The following is a 14,539-nucleotide window of genomic DNA, read 5'->3' as shown; positions in this document are numbered from 1 at the left end:
ACGAAGAACTGCGTCCAGAGTATTTTGAAGGTTTCCATTTACGCGCATAAAATTTGTTTATTTTAAGATTGATTGTAAGATTTGTTCAGTAAATTGTAATATTATTCATATTAATTGCACTTTTTTGTCATAGAGGAATAAAGGAATATATTTTATTTTACCCATAGATTATTACTTTCATTTATTAATATTATCATAAAAAATGTTACCATCCCATATTATGCTCCCTCAAATACAGAAAAGCTTCTGAGGCCCTCTGAAATTTCTATAAAAATAACTCTAAATATTTTCCTTAAGAGTCTAAAAATAAATAAATTTTAAGAATACTTGCAAAGAGAGATTGGTGTGGCGCTGCCTACCCCTACGCGGAAGTGGCATGATGATTAGTTAGTCAGTTAGTTAACCTCTATAAATACGAGGAATTTGTATCAACACATTTTATTTTATTTTATTTATTTGGAAATTAATACATAATAAATTTTTCGGTAAATTCATCGCATACACGCTTTTTAAGTATAAAAACGTGCTTACGTACAATATTTAGAGAAAAAAATCCATATTTTTCATAAAGACACATTAGATTGAAAATGAAATAACTCGAAAGAGTTCTAATAAATAGAAAAATAACAAATTCATATCTTAATTTTTTGTGTCGTTTTTTTTATTGTTGCCAAAATAAGACATAGCTCTGTTTTCTCAGTGGCACGGGTATGTAGATTCATGGTATGTAAATTAAAAATATAATGTTCATCATATAAACAAGATGGTTATAATATATGTAGCTTTTTAGTTAAAGTCAATTACATTTCATTGTGGCTATTTGAATTCCAAGGTTATGACAATGTACCAAAAATAAAGTCTGGGTTTCATTTGTAAGCGACCGTGCATAACACGAGTTGCACAGAAGTATGTATGTAAAGAGTAATGTTATCCTTTTGTTTAAATATGTAGCATATTGAATGAATAAATAAAAATACATGTTTCAAAATTTTGGTTTCAGCATGTAGAAATCGAACGCGTGAAGAAAGAATATCAAAACAAATTTATGAGGCGAATGTGGTTGGTAAAAGAAGCAGAGGAAGACGAGCAAAACTTGGCATGGTTAAGTCTCTCAAATATTTAAAAGTGGTTAGTCCATGGATCAGCATAATCGAAGATTCGGCGGATATACATGAAGAGATGCTGGATGAGGCGAATGTTTGGAAAAACAGATTGTTGTGGCGTTGTATTCTTTCTGTTTACCTCTCCGGGGAAGCGGTGTAATGATTAGTTATAGATTTTTTTCACATATCTACTAAAATTTATTAAATGAATTGATGAACGATTTTAATTCTAAATTTCATCGCAATTATACAATTATTTGTTTATATTTTTATTTAAACAGTACATTTTTTTGCAATAACGTTTTTAGCTTGCTCGTCATCATATGTTGTACGAGAGGCAAGATTTTTTTGGCAATTACTTTAAGAGCAGAAGTAATGTTTGTTTTATTTATATCTAACGGTTGAGTGAATTAAATGATTGGTTCTGGATAATGTCTTCGTGATCTGTTCTCACGGATGCCAGAAGTTGAATATTATTTTTTTGAAATTGTTTTTATTATTTATTTTTAAAAAAATAATGCCATGTTTGGTAGAGATTTCAAAGCGATTTATATTTTCTTTTATATTCATGATTTAGATAGTTTCTACTTCTACTATCATCCAAATTTTAAACTGATCTATTCATTAATAAAATGAACAATTTACATATAAGAAAAAATAAAACTTTTTTTTTTCAGATTATTTTTTGACATCTCGTCAAAGATGAAGAAGAATATGGGCTGGGCATTTACGGGGTTGACGGCCGTCATAGGCTGGTTGAAGTAATACTTTACACACGTGTAACATTCACCAATTCTACCCATTATTGAGAACCACACTACAAAATTTTTTGGAAGTTCTATATAATATATGTCCGCCTCCGTAGTGTAATGGTCAGCATGCTCGCCTACCGTTCTGGAGGTCCCGGGTTCGATTCCCAGGGGGGTTTAATAAATATAAGTGATTTTTTCACTCTAATATTTATTCAATATTACACTGGACTGGTACCTGAAGTGGAGGGCTGATCACCTTTCCTTCATGTGTAAAAGATCGAGATAACACTGCGTTTATATGAAGCAGTGCCCTATGCATTATGAAATTGGTTCACTATTATATAAATGAACCAATTTCGAAACGTTGTTCTTGAATTACTTGAATTACTGTGCTTGATGTTCTAATAACGGTCGTCTTTTCTTTTATATTCATGATTTAGATAGTTTCTGCTTGTCTTATTGTGCTTATATGTAAATTGTTTCTGTCATAACAGAAAAAATAAAAAAAAAATTTTTAGTTTTAATTTTCCGTGACACAGTTAAAATGATTGGCTGTGATCTATGGAATTGTAGTTTTATCACAGTAATTTATAATATAGCTGTTGGATTAGTTTGGTAAATTCACAACGGAGACAGTGAAATCATCACAAAAACTACTCAGTTCTATAGTACAAACCGCAACTTAATTTTCCTCACCCCGGTAACATTTAACGTAATTGAATTTTTCCTAAAAACATCGTTTTTGTATTGAAAAAATAAGTTTTTCTTCGATATAAATATGTATTATATTTGGTTTTGAAAAGTAGATTAATTGAAAGGTAAGGCGTTTAAAAATATATGATAATATTTTTTCAATATATATTCTTAAAACAAACCAAATTCCAATGTGCAGATGTTGCTCACTCCTTTCAACAACGTCATATATAAAAAACTCAACACATCATGAATTAATTGTTCTTACCTACATATACTCGTATAATACATGTATATTTATGAAACATGAACACCTTTTTTTAATATTAAATTATTTCCCTAAGAAAATTCTCCTTGCCTACTATGTACAAGGATTTATGGCATATTAAGTTGATATATCTTAAAAATGATAGTGAATATGTACGTATAGCAAAAAATAAATAAATAAGGTTGATCCCTAAAACAATGCAATAGATACAATGTATTCAATATCTTATATCAATCAAGATTTGTCACATATCGCTCACTCCTTTCAAGAACGTCATAAATCAAATAACTTGATTTTTCAGGAGATCGTTTTAAAAGTTTAAAATATAATGAAAAGTATTAAAAATAAATATCAAGCCACTTATTGAACTTTTTACTGTGCAACAGATCTTTTTAGGTAAAACTTTAATGTTTTTTCTCGATTTGAAAAATATTTTGTGTATTTAAAAAAATATGAAACAATACATTTTTTTCAAAATGCAAAAACAACTCTCTCTGCCCTGTAGCGGGTAAATATTAAGTTAAAAATATGCCGCTTTTGCTGGGATTTAGTACATTTTCTGGGCATTCCGAAAACATACACAACTGAAAATAGACGATTTTTGATATATGACGTTGTTGAAAGGAGTGAGCAATATATGGTTTTGAAAAATTAAAAAATAAGGAGTTAAAAAACATATGAAAATATTTTTTCAATATCTATTCTAAAAACAAATCAAATTCCAATATACATTCGTAAAAAAAAATGTGCAGATGTGTCAAATACTTGAAAGTGGTCAGGTTAGGAGACGAAGAATGTTTGCAAATACAGAGTGGTGTGGCGTTCTATTCTCTCTGCCTATCCCTGCGGGGAAGCGGCGTGGTAGTTAGTTAGTTAGTTTAAAAATGTGTGCAGAGACACGTCAGGCCCCTTGCCCGGCCGTGCGATTTCTGAATTGGACGTTTGCAAATTTAGCCTTGAAGCATTACTGAGGGCATTTAAACGTCCTTGCCATGAGTTCTAGAATAGGCTGTTTTTTCTGCAATAAGATTAGTTTGTATTATTGTTAGGATTTCTTCGAAAAAACAAATCCTTTTGCTTGAAAATCGATATTAAGTATAACAGTGCATATTATACTTTGCAAAAAATTGCAATTTGTCATTATTAAATCATAAAGTGTTTAGTGCTCATAAAAGTAAATGAAAATTTACTAGAAAGACTAAGTAGTTCGAAAACATCGTACATTTTATAGTCAATCTCTATTTTGTATTGAATCTGTTAGTTAATAGTTTTCTACTACACTGAAATATTAAGTACAACAGTATTTCGTAGTAAACCAGCATTTTACGATGTATAAAATGCATGCAATTTGTTATTGACCTTCTAGAGGTCGCGTGTTGTTGAGTCGATTACGTTCCCTGTAGTTCTATCATTATTACACAGATAAGAATGTCAGCAACCTGATATTCCGCTATCGCGATAAAATGATTATTCTGGGAAATCAGTATTTTTTGCCATAAATAAATATTTTTTTTATATTAACAAATATATATATTTGTGTAGTAATATTTCATAACATTCAAGTATTTGCAATACTTGATCATGCTAATTTTTCCATAAAAATAATCTTTTCAGGCGTTTCCCAGTGTGTAAAAATAATCCTGGGTTCAGATCTGGCATACAAATTAAATGGTCTCTGCTAAATAAAAGCTTTCTCAATCCAACATCGATGGCTGTTGTGATATCGCTCACTCCTTTCAACAACGTCATGTATGAAAAAAACTTGATTTGAAGTTTAAAAATATAATAAAATATATTAAAAATAAATACGAAGCCACTTATTGAACTTTTTACTATGAAACAGATCTTTTTAGGTAAAACCTGATTTTTTCGAAAATAATTAAATAATACTTTTTCTTCAAAATGCAAAAACAACTCTTTCTGCCCTGTAGCGGGTAAATATTAAGTTTAAAATATGCCGCTTTTGCTGGGATATAGTACATTTTCTGGGCATTCCGAGAACATGCACAACTGAAAATTGTCGATTTTTTATATATGACGTTGAAAGGAGTGAGCGATTTGTATTCATATGTACTGTGTCATGAGATTGATCAACATATTTAGGAGTTCCGAAAAGTTGAGTACCTAGTGTGGTCGTCAACCATAAGTAGAATGTTGAACATGTGTAACGTGATCACTTAACTAGCCTATGACACGTAAGCCTTGTAAATACCCCAAATTCCATATTCTTATTGATCTCCATTGAGGTGGCAAAATATTTCATATGTTTGTTGTATTTAATCAACAAGCTGAAAAATGTGACAATATTCAGTTATTTTTATAATCAGATTTTATGTAAGTAAGATTGGCTTGCTATCTAAATATTAAGATCTGGGAATCGGTGCATAAAGATTTTTCATCGATATAAAATACACCGTAATTGTTTGTAATGTAATGTAAACATATTTTATAGTCTTATCATAAGTACAAGCTGCCTAGAAACGTAAAGACCTTATTCTGTATTTTAATGCACACAAATGAGGTATTTATTTTGGTGACGGTTTGATGACATTTACTTACTAGATATTAAGTATGTTCATAACTTTCTAACCATTTGTTCTACATCTACAAAAGTCAATAATACTTCTAACAATCTGTATGCTTATCAAATATATGATTATATTGTATGACCAATATTAAATATAAGTAATAGTATTTACCTGCATGAAATAAAGCACATAAGAGTGTATAGGTGCATAATATAAAGTCATGTTCTAATTTATCATACAATGCTACTTATCTAAACGACGCACATGCTCACATGAGCCAAACTTTTGAATACTTTAAACGTACTTCTATTATTTGGTATTTCTGGCTACCAGAACTCATTTTTATGTGTGGTTGAGATTAATTTCACTTATTTATTTTTTTACAAAAATGTTAATAAAATTATTATAAAACCACTCACCGAGATTTTTACTTCTACCGGTTTCGAGACGTACCCGTCTCTTCGTCAGGACAATCTCTAACACAGCATGCAAACAATACTACCCTTCACCACCATAGCACCATTTACACACTCAGAACTACACAAAATGTCCAACACATGCGAATTTTGGTCGACCCGAAGACCATCGACCAAAAATCGCATGTGTTAGACATTTTGTGTAGTTTTGAGTGTGTAAATGGTGCTATGGTGGTGAAGGGTAGTATTGTTTGCATGCTGTGTTAGAGATTGTCCTAACGAAGAGACGGGTACGTCTCGAAACCGGTAGACGTAAAAACCTCGGTGAGTGGTTATATACTAATTTTATTAACATTTTTGTAAAAAAAAAAAATAAGTAAAAATGACTAACCACAAAGTAAATGCTTTAAATATCAATAAAATTAAGAGAATAATTTTGTTGAGAATTTATAATTGAGTTCTGCTTAGTGCTTAAGTTCTTCAAACGGCTGGCAGACAATTATCGACCACATTAAAATTCTGAACGGTGACAAATCTTGCTCGCGTACGGGGAAAAGTACCAAGTATTACTGATTCTCAAGGTCAAGATTCAAAGATGAAGTAGCAATAGCAGAAAACAGAAGTCATACATAGAACAAGAACAAAGGCAGCGTAGCACAGAAAGGCAACGTCACCAACATCACCAACGTCCAGAAACTGCAAAGAGTACTCAAAGAAAACAATTGCTTACGGTATATAAAATAATATATTTCCTTCAATAAATGTAAATTGAACATGACATATTCGTTTAAATTCCTATAGGATGGTCGAGGAATGTGATGGTTGGGTTTGAGGGAGCATTCTGCAGCTCAAGAAGGACGATGGTGTTCTCTTCTGGATACTGGTTCAGGTACACTCCAGGGGTGTATAGAGTCACCTGAGGTCCCTCAGATGGCCAGTACCTACCCAAGTGTCTATCGTTCACCCATGCCAAACCCTTAAAATATATTAACTATTGTAAGAACAATACAATATTGCAACATACAAATAACGAAACTCAGTTTACCAATCATATTCACATTATAGGTCAAAGAAATTTCTCGAACGTCGCTGGATGGTGATATAATGAAGAATAAAAGGGAATATAGACTTTGTCAGGCTTACGTATCAGATAAATTGACCCACTGTTGTTAACATTCTCTCATTTCTTATCCTCAGCATACAGTTTATTCAAATTTAATATCAGACATGCACAATGGTCCTTATTAGGTCCACATATCATATAAATTGACCCACTGTTGTTAACATTCTCTCGTCTTTTATCCTCAGCATACAGTCCATTCAAATTCAATTTCCGGATTACCACGATGGTCCTTATTAGGTCCACATATATGAATTGACCCACTGTTGTTAACATTCTCTCGTCTTTTATCCTCAGCATACAGTCCATTCAAATTCAATTTCCGGATTACCACGATGGTCCTTATTAGGTCCACATATATGAATTGACCCACTGTTGTTAACATTCTCTCGTCTTTTATCCTCAGCATACAGTCCATTCATATTCAATTTCCGGATTACCACGATGGTCCTTATTAGGTCCACATATATGAATTCACCCACTGTTGTTAACATTCTCTCATAACAGACGAGAGAATGTTAACAACAGTAAGTCAATTTAAGGATAACCTCAATATACAGTAAATTAAATTCAATTCCAGGCTTGCCACGATAGTCTTTTTCAAATGCATCAACAATTCTTTCATTAAGTGAGAGTTTATTCAAACTTACCATTACAAACTTACTAATCAAATGTTTTAAGAACTTTAACTTCAAAGACTTAATATAATATTTTTCACTTACTTTCCCCCATCCCGTGACATCGAGATATGTATCCAACGGTTCCCCTTCATTCAAAACAAATTTGGCAGTATACACCACAGGACCTCCACTCAATAAACCCTTAACAGGTGTGTCCTTTCCGTCATAGGCTTTCAGAGAGTCCTGAGGATTCAATGTCGGAGCGAGAGAACTATTTACTTTCTCCAGGGGAAAACTCGTTACGGTCCAGTTTCTCAAAACATCCGAATTCAATTTGACACTTTCAGTGATACCCTGAATTGAGAAATAAACAAATTATACGTTTTTACTATAAAATCACCAATTATGTTTACATATGCAGAAAAAATAACAAAAAATACTCCAATATTAATATAATTTTTCACATAGTTTTCTAAATATGTACAATGATTTTTTTAAACATATGACGTAGTCTGCTACGTAAAACTTAACTTAAATAAAAGATCTCTTACTCACTTTAAAATCATTGACAACTTCGCCAAAATTATTTCTTCCTTGGTTCTCGACCAAAATCTGAATGAAATTTCCTTGGCCCGCTATAATAGGAAGACTGTAAAGATCTTCAGTTCTGCTAAGAACTCCAACAAACTCCTTGAGATTCATGAAAGATTAAAATCATTTATTAACAACATTTTCAGTGTGTCCAAATACTTGTCCACAAACCTGAGTTATCTCCACTTAGGAGTTAATTGAAATTTTTGACATCTCAACATAGGTGAAGAAGAATATAGAAGTCTGGGTATTTACAGGGCTGTCATATCATATGTTTAAATAGTCTCTGCTAAATAAAAGCTTTTCTCAACCCACCATAGATGGCTGTTGTGAACTCATTTAAAAAAAAGGAATAACCCGCAAAGCCTCTATTAGAGTCTTTTCTGCAGGTAGGATACTAAGGATAGGGAAGGTAAATGTAAAAAATACATCACAAACACCCATACCAATTTAAAATAAATTATTCTTGAATTTATTTTGCAATTGGCGGGAATCGAACCCCCGACGCTTGTTTCGCCGTCGAACGTCTACCCAACTGCGTCACGGCGCCTGTCTATAAACTGTATCATGACATTGATCAAAATGAACTGTGTCATAACATTGATCAATATATCTAGGAGTTCAGAAAATTTGAGTAGTGTGGTTGTCAATCATGGGTAGAATGGTTAATATTGCACGTGTGTAAAGCGATCACTTAACTAGCCTATGACAGGTCATAAAACATGTAAATACCCAGACTTCCACATTCTTTTCATCTATGTTCAAGAGTTGATTTTATGAAAATTGTAAAATGTGAATATTCTTAATTCCTCTCTTTTTCTGTGTGTATATTAGGTTAAAATCGTTAAAAACAATAAAAAATGTATTAAAAACGAACCCCACCGACAAGGCACACAAGGTGGTTTGGTGGGTCTCTGCAAAAAAATGTTCTAAATATGTGAAAATTGTGATATAAATAATGTATACAAATAAATAAATAAAATAAAAAAATGTCAAAATGTAAAATGTTTTTTTGGAAAAATGAATCAACCTACCCCATCTGCATAAACTAACGCCCTGTCTCTCAGACCGCTGACCAAGAGTTCTGATGGATCAGGGCGTTGTTCTGGCAAAGCAGTCTCGTATAACGTCAGACCAGAACGCTGGAACAACGCTTCCATGGTGGGTGGATCTAGCCATATGGATGGTGTGCGACCCAAACGGCTTCGACCCTCGGGGCTTAGAAGAGCCAAGACAGGTTCCAGAGCCACAGGCCCGAAAGAACCTTTAGGTTTAATTCCAGGCGGAAGGTAATCTGGCATCGCAAAATTATGCTGTAAGTTTAAAAAATGACAAAATTTGAGATTCATTGATCATAATGAACGATCACAAAAAATAATCTAGTAGGTAATCTAAAAGTAAAGGAGATTATTTGGAACATTGGTCTGCATGTTCCCGGTTAGTTAGTTACTTAAGACAGAGTCGGCATAGATAACAATCTACTTCTCACATTCTCACAACCTCACATTCCTATATACAGGACCTACCTTCCGATGGCTATGCCTGTAGGAAGAGCTACCGCTATGCGAAACAATGTCACGCTGGATATTGATCTGTTCGGAATACCTCTTCAGACACATGTCTGAAAAGGTATTCCGAAGTGGTATTCTTCTACATCTTTAACAAGAGTATTCTTGCTAACTTTTGTTTTTTTTTTAATGTATACCTACGCGCTTTGAATTTTAGTTTGTAATGTATATGTTAATTATAAATGAAATAATGGAATTAAATTCAATTGAATTGATTTTATCTGCTTTGGTGACCAGAATTATTTACCTTCCATGAGATTCCAGATAATTTACAGATTATAATAATTTTACCTTCTCTTATCAAATTACATAAAATAACTAACTAATCATTATGGTATACCGCTTTACGTATGGTTAGGCAAAGATAATAGAATATTCTCTAATATAAGTAGGTACATAATTTCGTATACAAGCATATTACAATCTATTTTTGAAAGTGGATAAATCCTGATTTGACCACATTCAAGTATTTGAAATACTTAATCATGTCAAGTTTTCATCGGTCTTCCTCTTTCTTATTTCCTATTTCCAATTTTTCTTCACTCATTCGATTCACATGCCTAAACCATCTCAAATCTCAAAACACCTTTCTTTATTTTATCGATAATGCTTATCTCAGCCTTGCATTCTTTCCTTATATCACCATTTGAATATCTATCATACATCGTTTTGCTGTACACTCGTCTTAGAGAATATCTTTACACTGCCTTCAGTCTACTTTCATCCTTGGGTGGAACAACTAGTGACTGCTTTCGAGTAGGTATTCGAAATACTTGATCATGCCAAATTTTCATTGGTCCCCTTTTTCTTATTTCCTACTACATTGGCCTCATTAATTGGTTTTCCTATATAATTAAAGGTTTTTTTCATGAAAAATAATGAAATCAGCAAAATGGAATCAATAATTCAAATTATGACATTTATGTTGGATATTACTGTTTTCACTCATACTGAGCATATAAATTTACTTACTTTCAGAAGCACATTCCGAATGGCTTCGTATTTTGGTGTGGGGTCCCCAGCTTCCGTCAGTGGAGCATCGTAATCGTATGATGTGATATGCGGAAGATATTTCGGATCCAAATTGGCACCTGATAATATAATTCTTCATTAGTTCCACTCTTTGACACTTCGTTATCCCTGCAATTATGATTGCCTTACCTGCAGTATAATCGAAGTTAGATCCTCCGTGGAACATGTAGAAGTTGACATTGGCGTTGTCTGACAGCATGTTGTCCAAATGGCTGGCAACCCTCTCGGCGTCTACCCTGGCGCTCTTCTCGCCCCAGTGCGTCATCCAACCCGGCCAGAATTCAGAGTTGATCAATGGACCCTTTTCGGACTGTGTACGCATTGCGGCCCAGGCAGAGGCAATGTTCGTACCTAGAAGCATTCATGATGTTTGATACGTCAACTAGATACATATATATATATATTGACGAATTTTATAAATGCGACTACTTTGAAACTTCTATCTATCGTCTTTGAAGGGACCTATTGAAATGAACAGATGCGGTAAAACAATGATTGTGGAATATATAAAAAAAACATTCAACATTCAAATGTTTATACAATCATGCCAAAAAACTAAAATAGCAGATATCATGGATCGAGTGGCAAGACTCAATTGGTAATGGCCGGGACATGTTGCAAGACAGGTCTCCACAAGATGGACTCCTAACGTTTTGAGGAGATCTTATTCAGCGGGATTTTTTTAGCACTTTCTCGATAATTTATAATATTTCTTGAAGGGTACGCATTTTTTGTTTTCAGCGGTTTATAACTATTCGCTCACTCCTTTCAAGAACGTCATAAATCAAAAAACTTGATTTTTCAGGAGAACGTTTTTAATGTTTAAAAATAAAATGAAATGTATTAAAAATAAATATCAAGCCACTTTTTGAACTTATTACTGTGCAACAGATATTTTCAGGTAAAACCTAAAGATTTTTTCTCCATTTGAAAAATATTTAGTAAATTCAAAAAATAATTAAACTATATATTTTCTTCGAAATGTAAAAACAACACTTTCTGCCCTATAGCGGGTAAATATTAAGTTAAAAAATATGCCTCTTTTGCTGGGATATAGTACATTTTCTGGGCATTCCGAAAACATGCACAACTGAAAATTGTCAATTTTTGATTTATGACGTTTTTGAAAGGAGTGAGCGTATTGTAAAAGGGTTCAAACACTAGAGAATAACCATTTGTATACGAAATTTGATGCGCAATTTAAACGATTAATGCGGTAAAATGATGCTCTTATCAAAGATCGGCGCGATCTATTTTTGCGTGTTTTCTATTAAATTAATTCGGAACTGCAAGGAATAACGACATTCAAGGAATGATGGAGGTTTTAGTATGTATTAATCTTCGTAGTTACCAGGGCCGAAATCCACCGTAGCATAGGCCTCAGGGGTGGAGCCGCAACTCAACAATCCACTACTAGTACCATCGGTTGTGAAGAGAACGGCGGCGCGCAATGTCCAGGCCAAAATCAGTTCAGCCAACCATGCCATGTATTCTTTATCACAAGCTGGGAAATATCCATACTCGTTCTCCACCTATTGAAAGATCAAATATACACGTATTTGGTTTTAATTTTTTTAATAAAAGTCTAGTTATTATTTCCAAAATAGAATTTCAAGAAACATTCTCGCTTATTTTTGCTGCCTTAACATACGTTTTACTTTTTTTTTATATTTTAATTGAAATTTTAATTAATAACTGTTTTTAATGCATATTTACAAAAATACTTAGATTTGATTCTGTTGGCCATTTATTTCATTATTAAAAATAGGTATCAAATTGTGGTAGAGTGGGTTCGAACCTAGAAACTCTGATTCAAGAGTCCGCGACACTAACCACGGGACCACAACCCGACACACGTTTACCCTATATTACCAAATGATAATTTTTGAATTAATTTACATGTTAACCAAATGAATAACATGTAGATACAAAAGGAATAAAGGTAGTGATGTGCTGCTAAAATTTTAATAATCATTACGAACTTATAGATATAACACTAAACGACCGCAGGTTTTTACTTAATCCATATCAAATCAAGTAATTATTTTGATCGTGTAAATATTTCATCTCAGAAATAGGATGGCAAAAAAATGTATTTTCCGGTGCGAACCCATGGCAGCTCATCACTGAATAAAGATCATAAATAATACATGTTTTACGTTATTGTCATCAAAGCTGGAATGTACTGAATATCCATATTCATAATACGGATAATATTATTATAAATATTTTTTTAATCATACCTGAATCATGATAATGGGACCACCATTGCCGTAAAGTAAAAGCTCTGTTTTCATCAAAAGAACTTCGAACCATCTGCTTACTTCAGCCTTGTAATCTAAAAATAGGTTTTACTATGATAAGTCATAAGCTGGAATATTTTGAATCAATAGAAATTCATACAAATAAAAAAAACCCAGAATTAACAATATGACAATGACTTAAACCTCCCCCTATTGTCTATGTTCCCACTGATAAAAAAAGAAACAGCTCTTACCCCCTCTTCATCTTTCTACGTTCGAAGGATACAACTCTAATATTTAAACTAAGATATACGGCATTCATAGTCACAATAGATTTTAAGAAGTAGCTGTATTAACCAAGTAAAAATTAAATCGAAAATGGATAGCCGTTACCACAAAGCGAATACCGAATCAATTAATGAAGTTTTATTCATTTACCTTCATCACTGGTTCTCAGTTTTATTGACGGATAGTAAGATAGTAGCCAGTATGGTAAACCACCCTAAAAATAGAGAAAAAGGTTGGTTTAGGGTTAGTTATACATTTATATAAATATTCAATAACAATAATAAAAATAATAATAAAATTCTTATTTGAAATCCACTTGACCTTCTTCGCAGACAATCCATTTCATCTTTCTGGTTTTGAGTTACCATGTACTCACATAGTTTTGATTTCATTCGTTATTATTCAACGTTTCGGTGGTCTCCACACATGGAGGTGTACGTGTCCATTTTGACAATCGCCTAGTTATATGGCTGATATGGCTCATGTACCACATTGTTGATATTCGTCACTAAGAGCGAGTGTTGTTATATTCTTACCATATCTCTCTCAGCACAGATGTAGGGACCTGGCCTTAGAATTACGTAAAGATCTTCTTCTTGAGCCATCTCAATGAACTTCACAAGGTCATGATCACCTGTCCACAGGTACTCACCCCTCTCGGGCTCGTGGAAACTCCATTCCACGTATCTGAAAATAATCATCTTATGTTTAAATTTGATTTGGTATAGGTTTGAGACATGTACAGGTATGTCTATTATGATTTACTATAATAGTCGGGTTAATATTACTCACGTTGTAACAACATTAAGTCCCGCGGCTCTCAGAGCCCTGAGTTTCTCTCTCCAGAGCTGATGAGGACTCCTGAAGTAATGTATGGAGCCAGCCACGTAACGGAATGGCTCCCCATCCATTCTGAACATGTCTTCTTCATAGTCAATGGTGAATGTACGAGCTTTCGTTCCAACCTAAACCACAACATATTAAGGTAAATATAAATGCAGATTTTCACGGTCAAAGCTTTTCAAAATGTTTTTATACCTTTTTCATCATGTTCCTCACCTTATTTATGTTAATATTAGATGCATTGAGTGCTTCCTGTCCGGGGTTAGAGTGTATTGACACAATCAGAGCTACTAATATTATACTCAATATCCTCCAGATCTTGGTGGGTAAACAGCCACTCTGTGGAGACATGGTCCCCTAGTTCCTGCATCGAAGTGAACATTTTAAGAAAACCGAAAGAATGCAAATGTTTCAGTCATATATTTCCAAAAATTCCCAAACATTCCCATCCATCTGAAGAGGAAAACATTCGAT

General features: G+C 33.2%; 1 protein-coding gene across 1 annotated transcript; it reads right to left on the bottom strand.

The window, feature by feature from the left end:
- Positions 1-6,341: 6,341 nt before the first annotated feature.
- On the bottom strand, positions 6,342-14,416 carry LOC148308256 (beta-galactosidase-like). The gene is made up of 12 exons (XM_088262012.1): positions 14,282-14,416; positions 14,015-14,187; positions 13,759-13,909; positions 13,373-13,436; positions 12,935-13,029; positions 12,043-12,223; positions 10,821-11,042; positions 10,632-10,750; positions 9,126-9,404; positions 8,056-8,190; positions 7,603-7,854; positions 6,342-6,736 (listed from the first exon to the last, which is right to left on the bottom strand). The coding sequence occupies exons 1-12, from the start codon at positions 14,414-14,416 to the stop codon at positions 6,548-6,550; spliced, it is 1,995 nt and encodes a 664-aa protein (XP_088118138.1). The 3' UTR covers positions 6,342-6,547.
- Positions 14,417-14,539: the final 123 nt, after the last annotated feature.

This window comes from Brachycentrus maculatus, unplaced genomic scaffold (genome assembly GCF_059751285.1).
Source record: "Brachycentrus maculatus isolate JH-2025_06_01 unplaced genomic scaffold, ASM5975128v1 h1tg000172l, whole genome shotgun sequence".
Taxonomy (NCBI): domain Eukaryota; kingdom Metazoa; phylum Arthropoda; class Insecta; order Trichoptera; family Brachycentridae; genus Brachycentrus; species Brachycentrus maculatus.
Note: the sequence above shows the minus strand (reverse complement) of the source record. Positions and strands in the feature narration are given on the sequence as shown.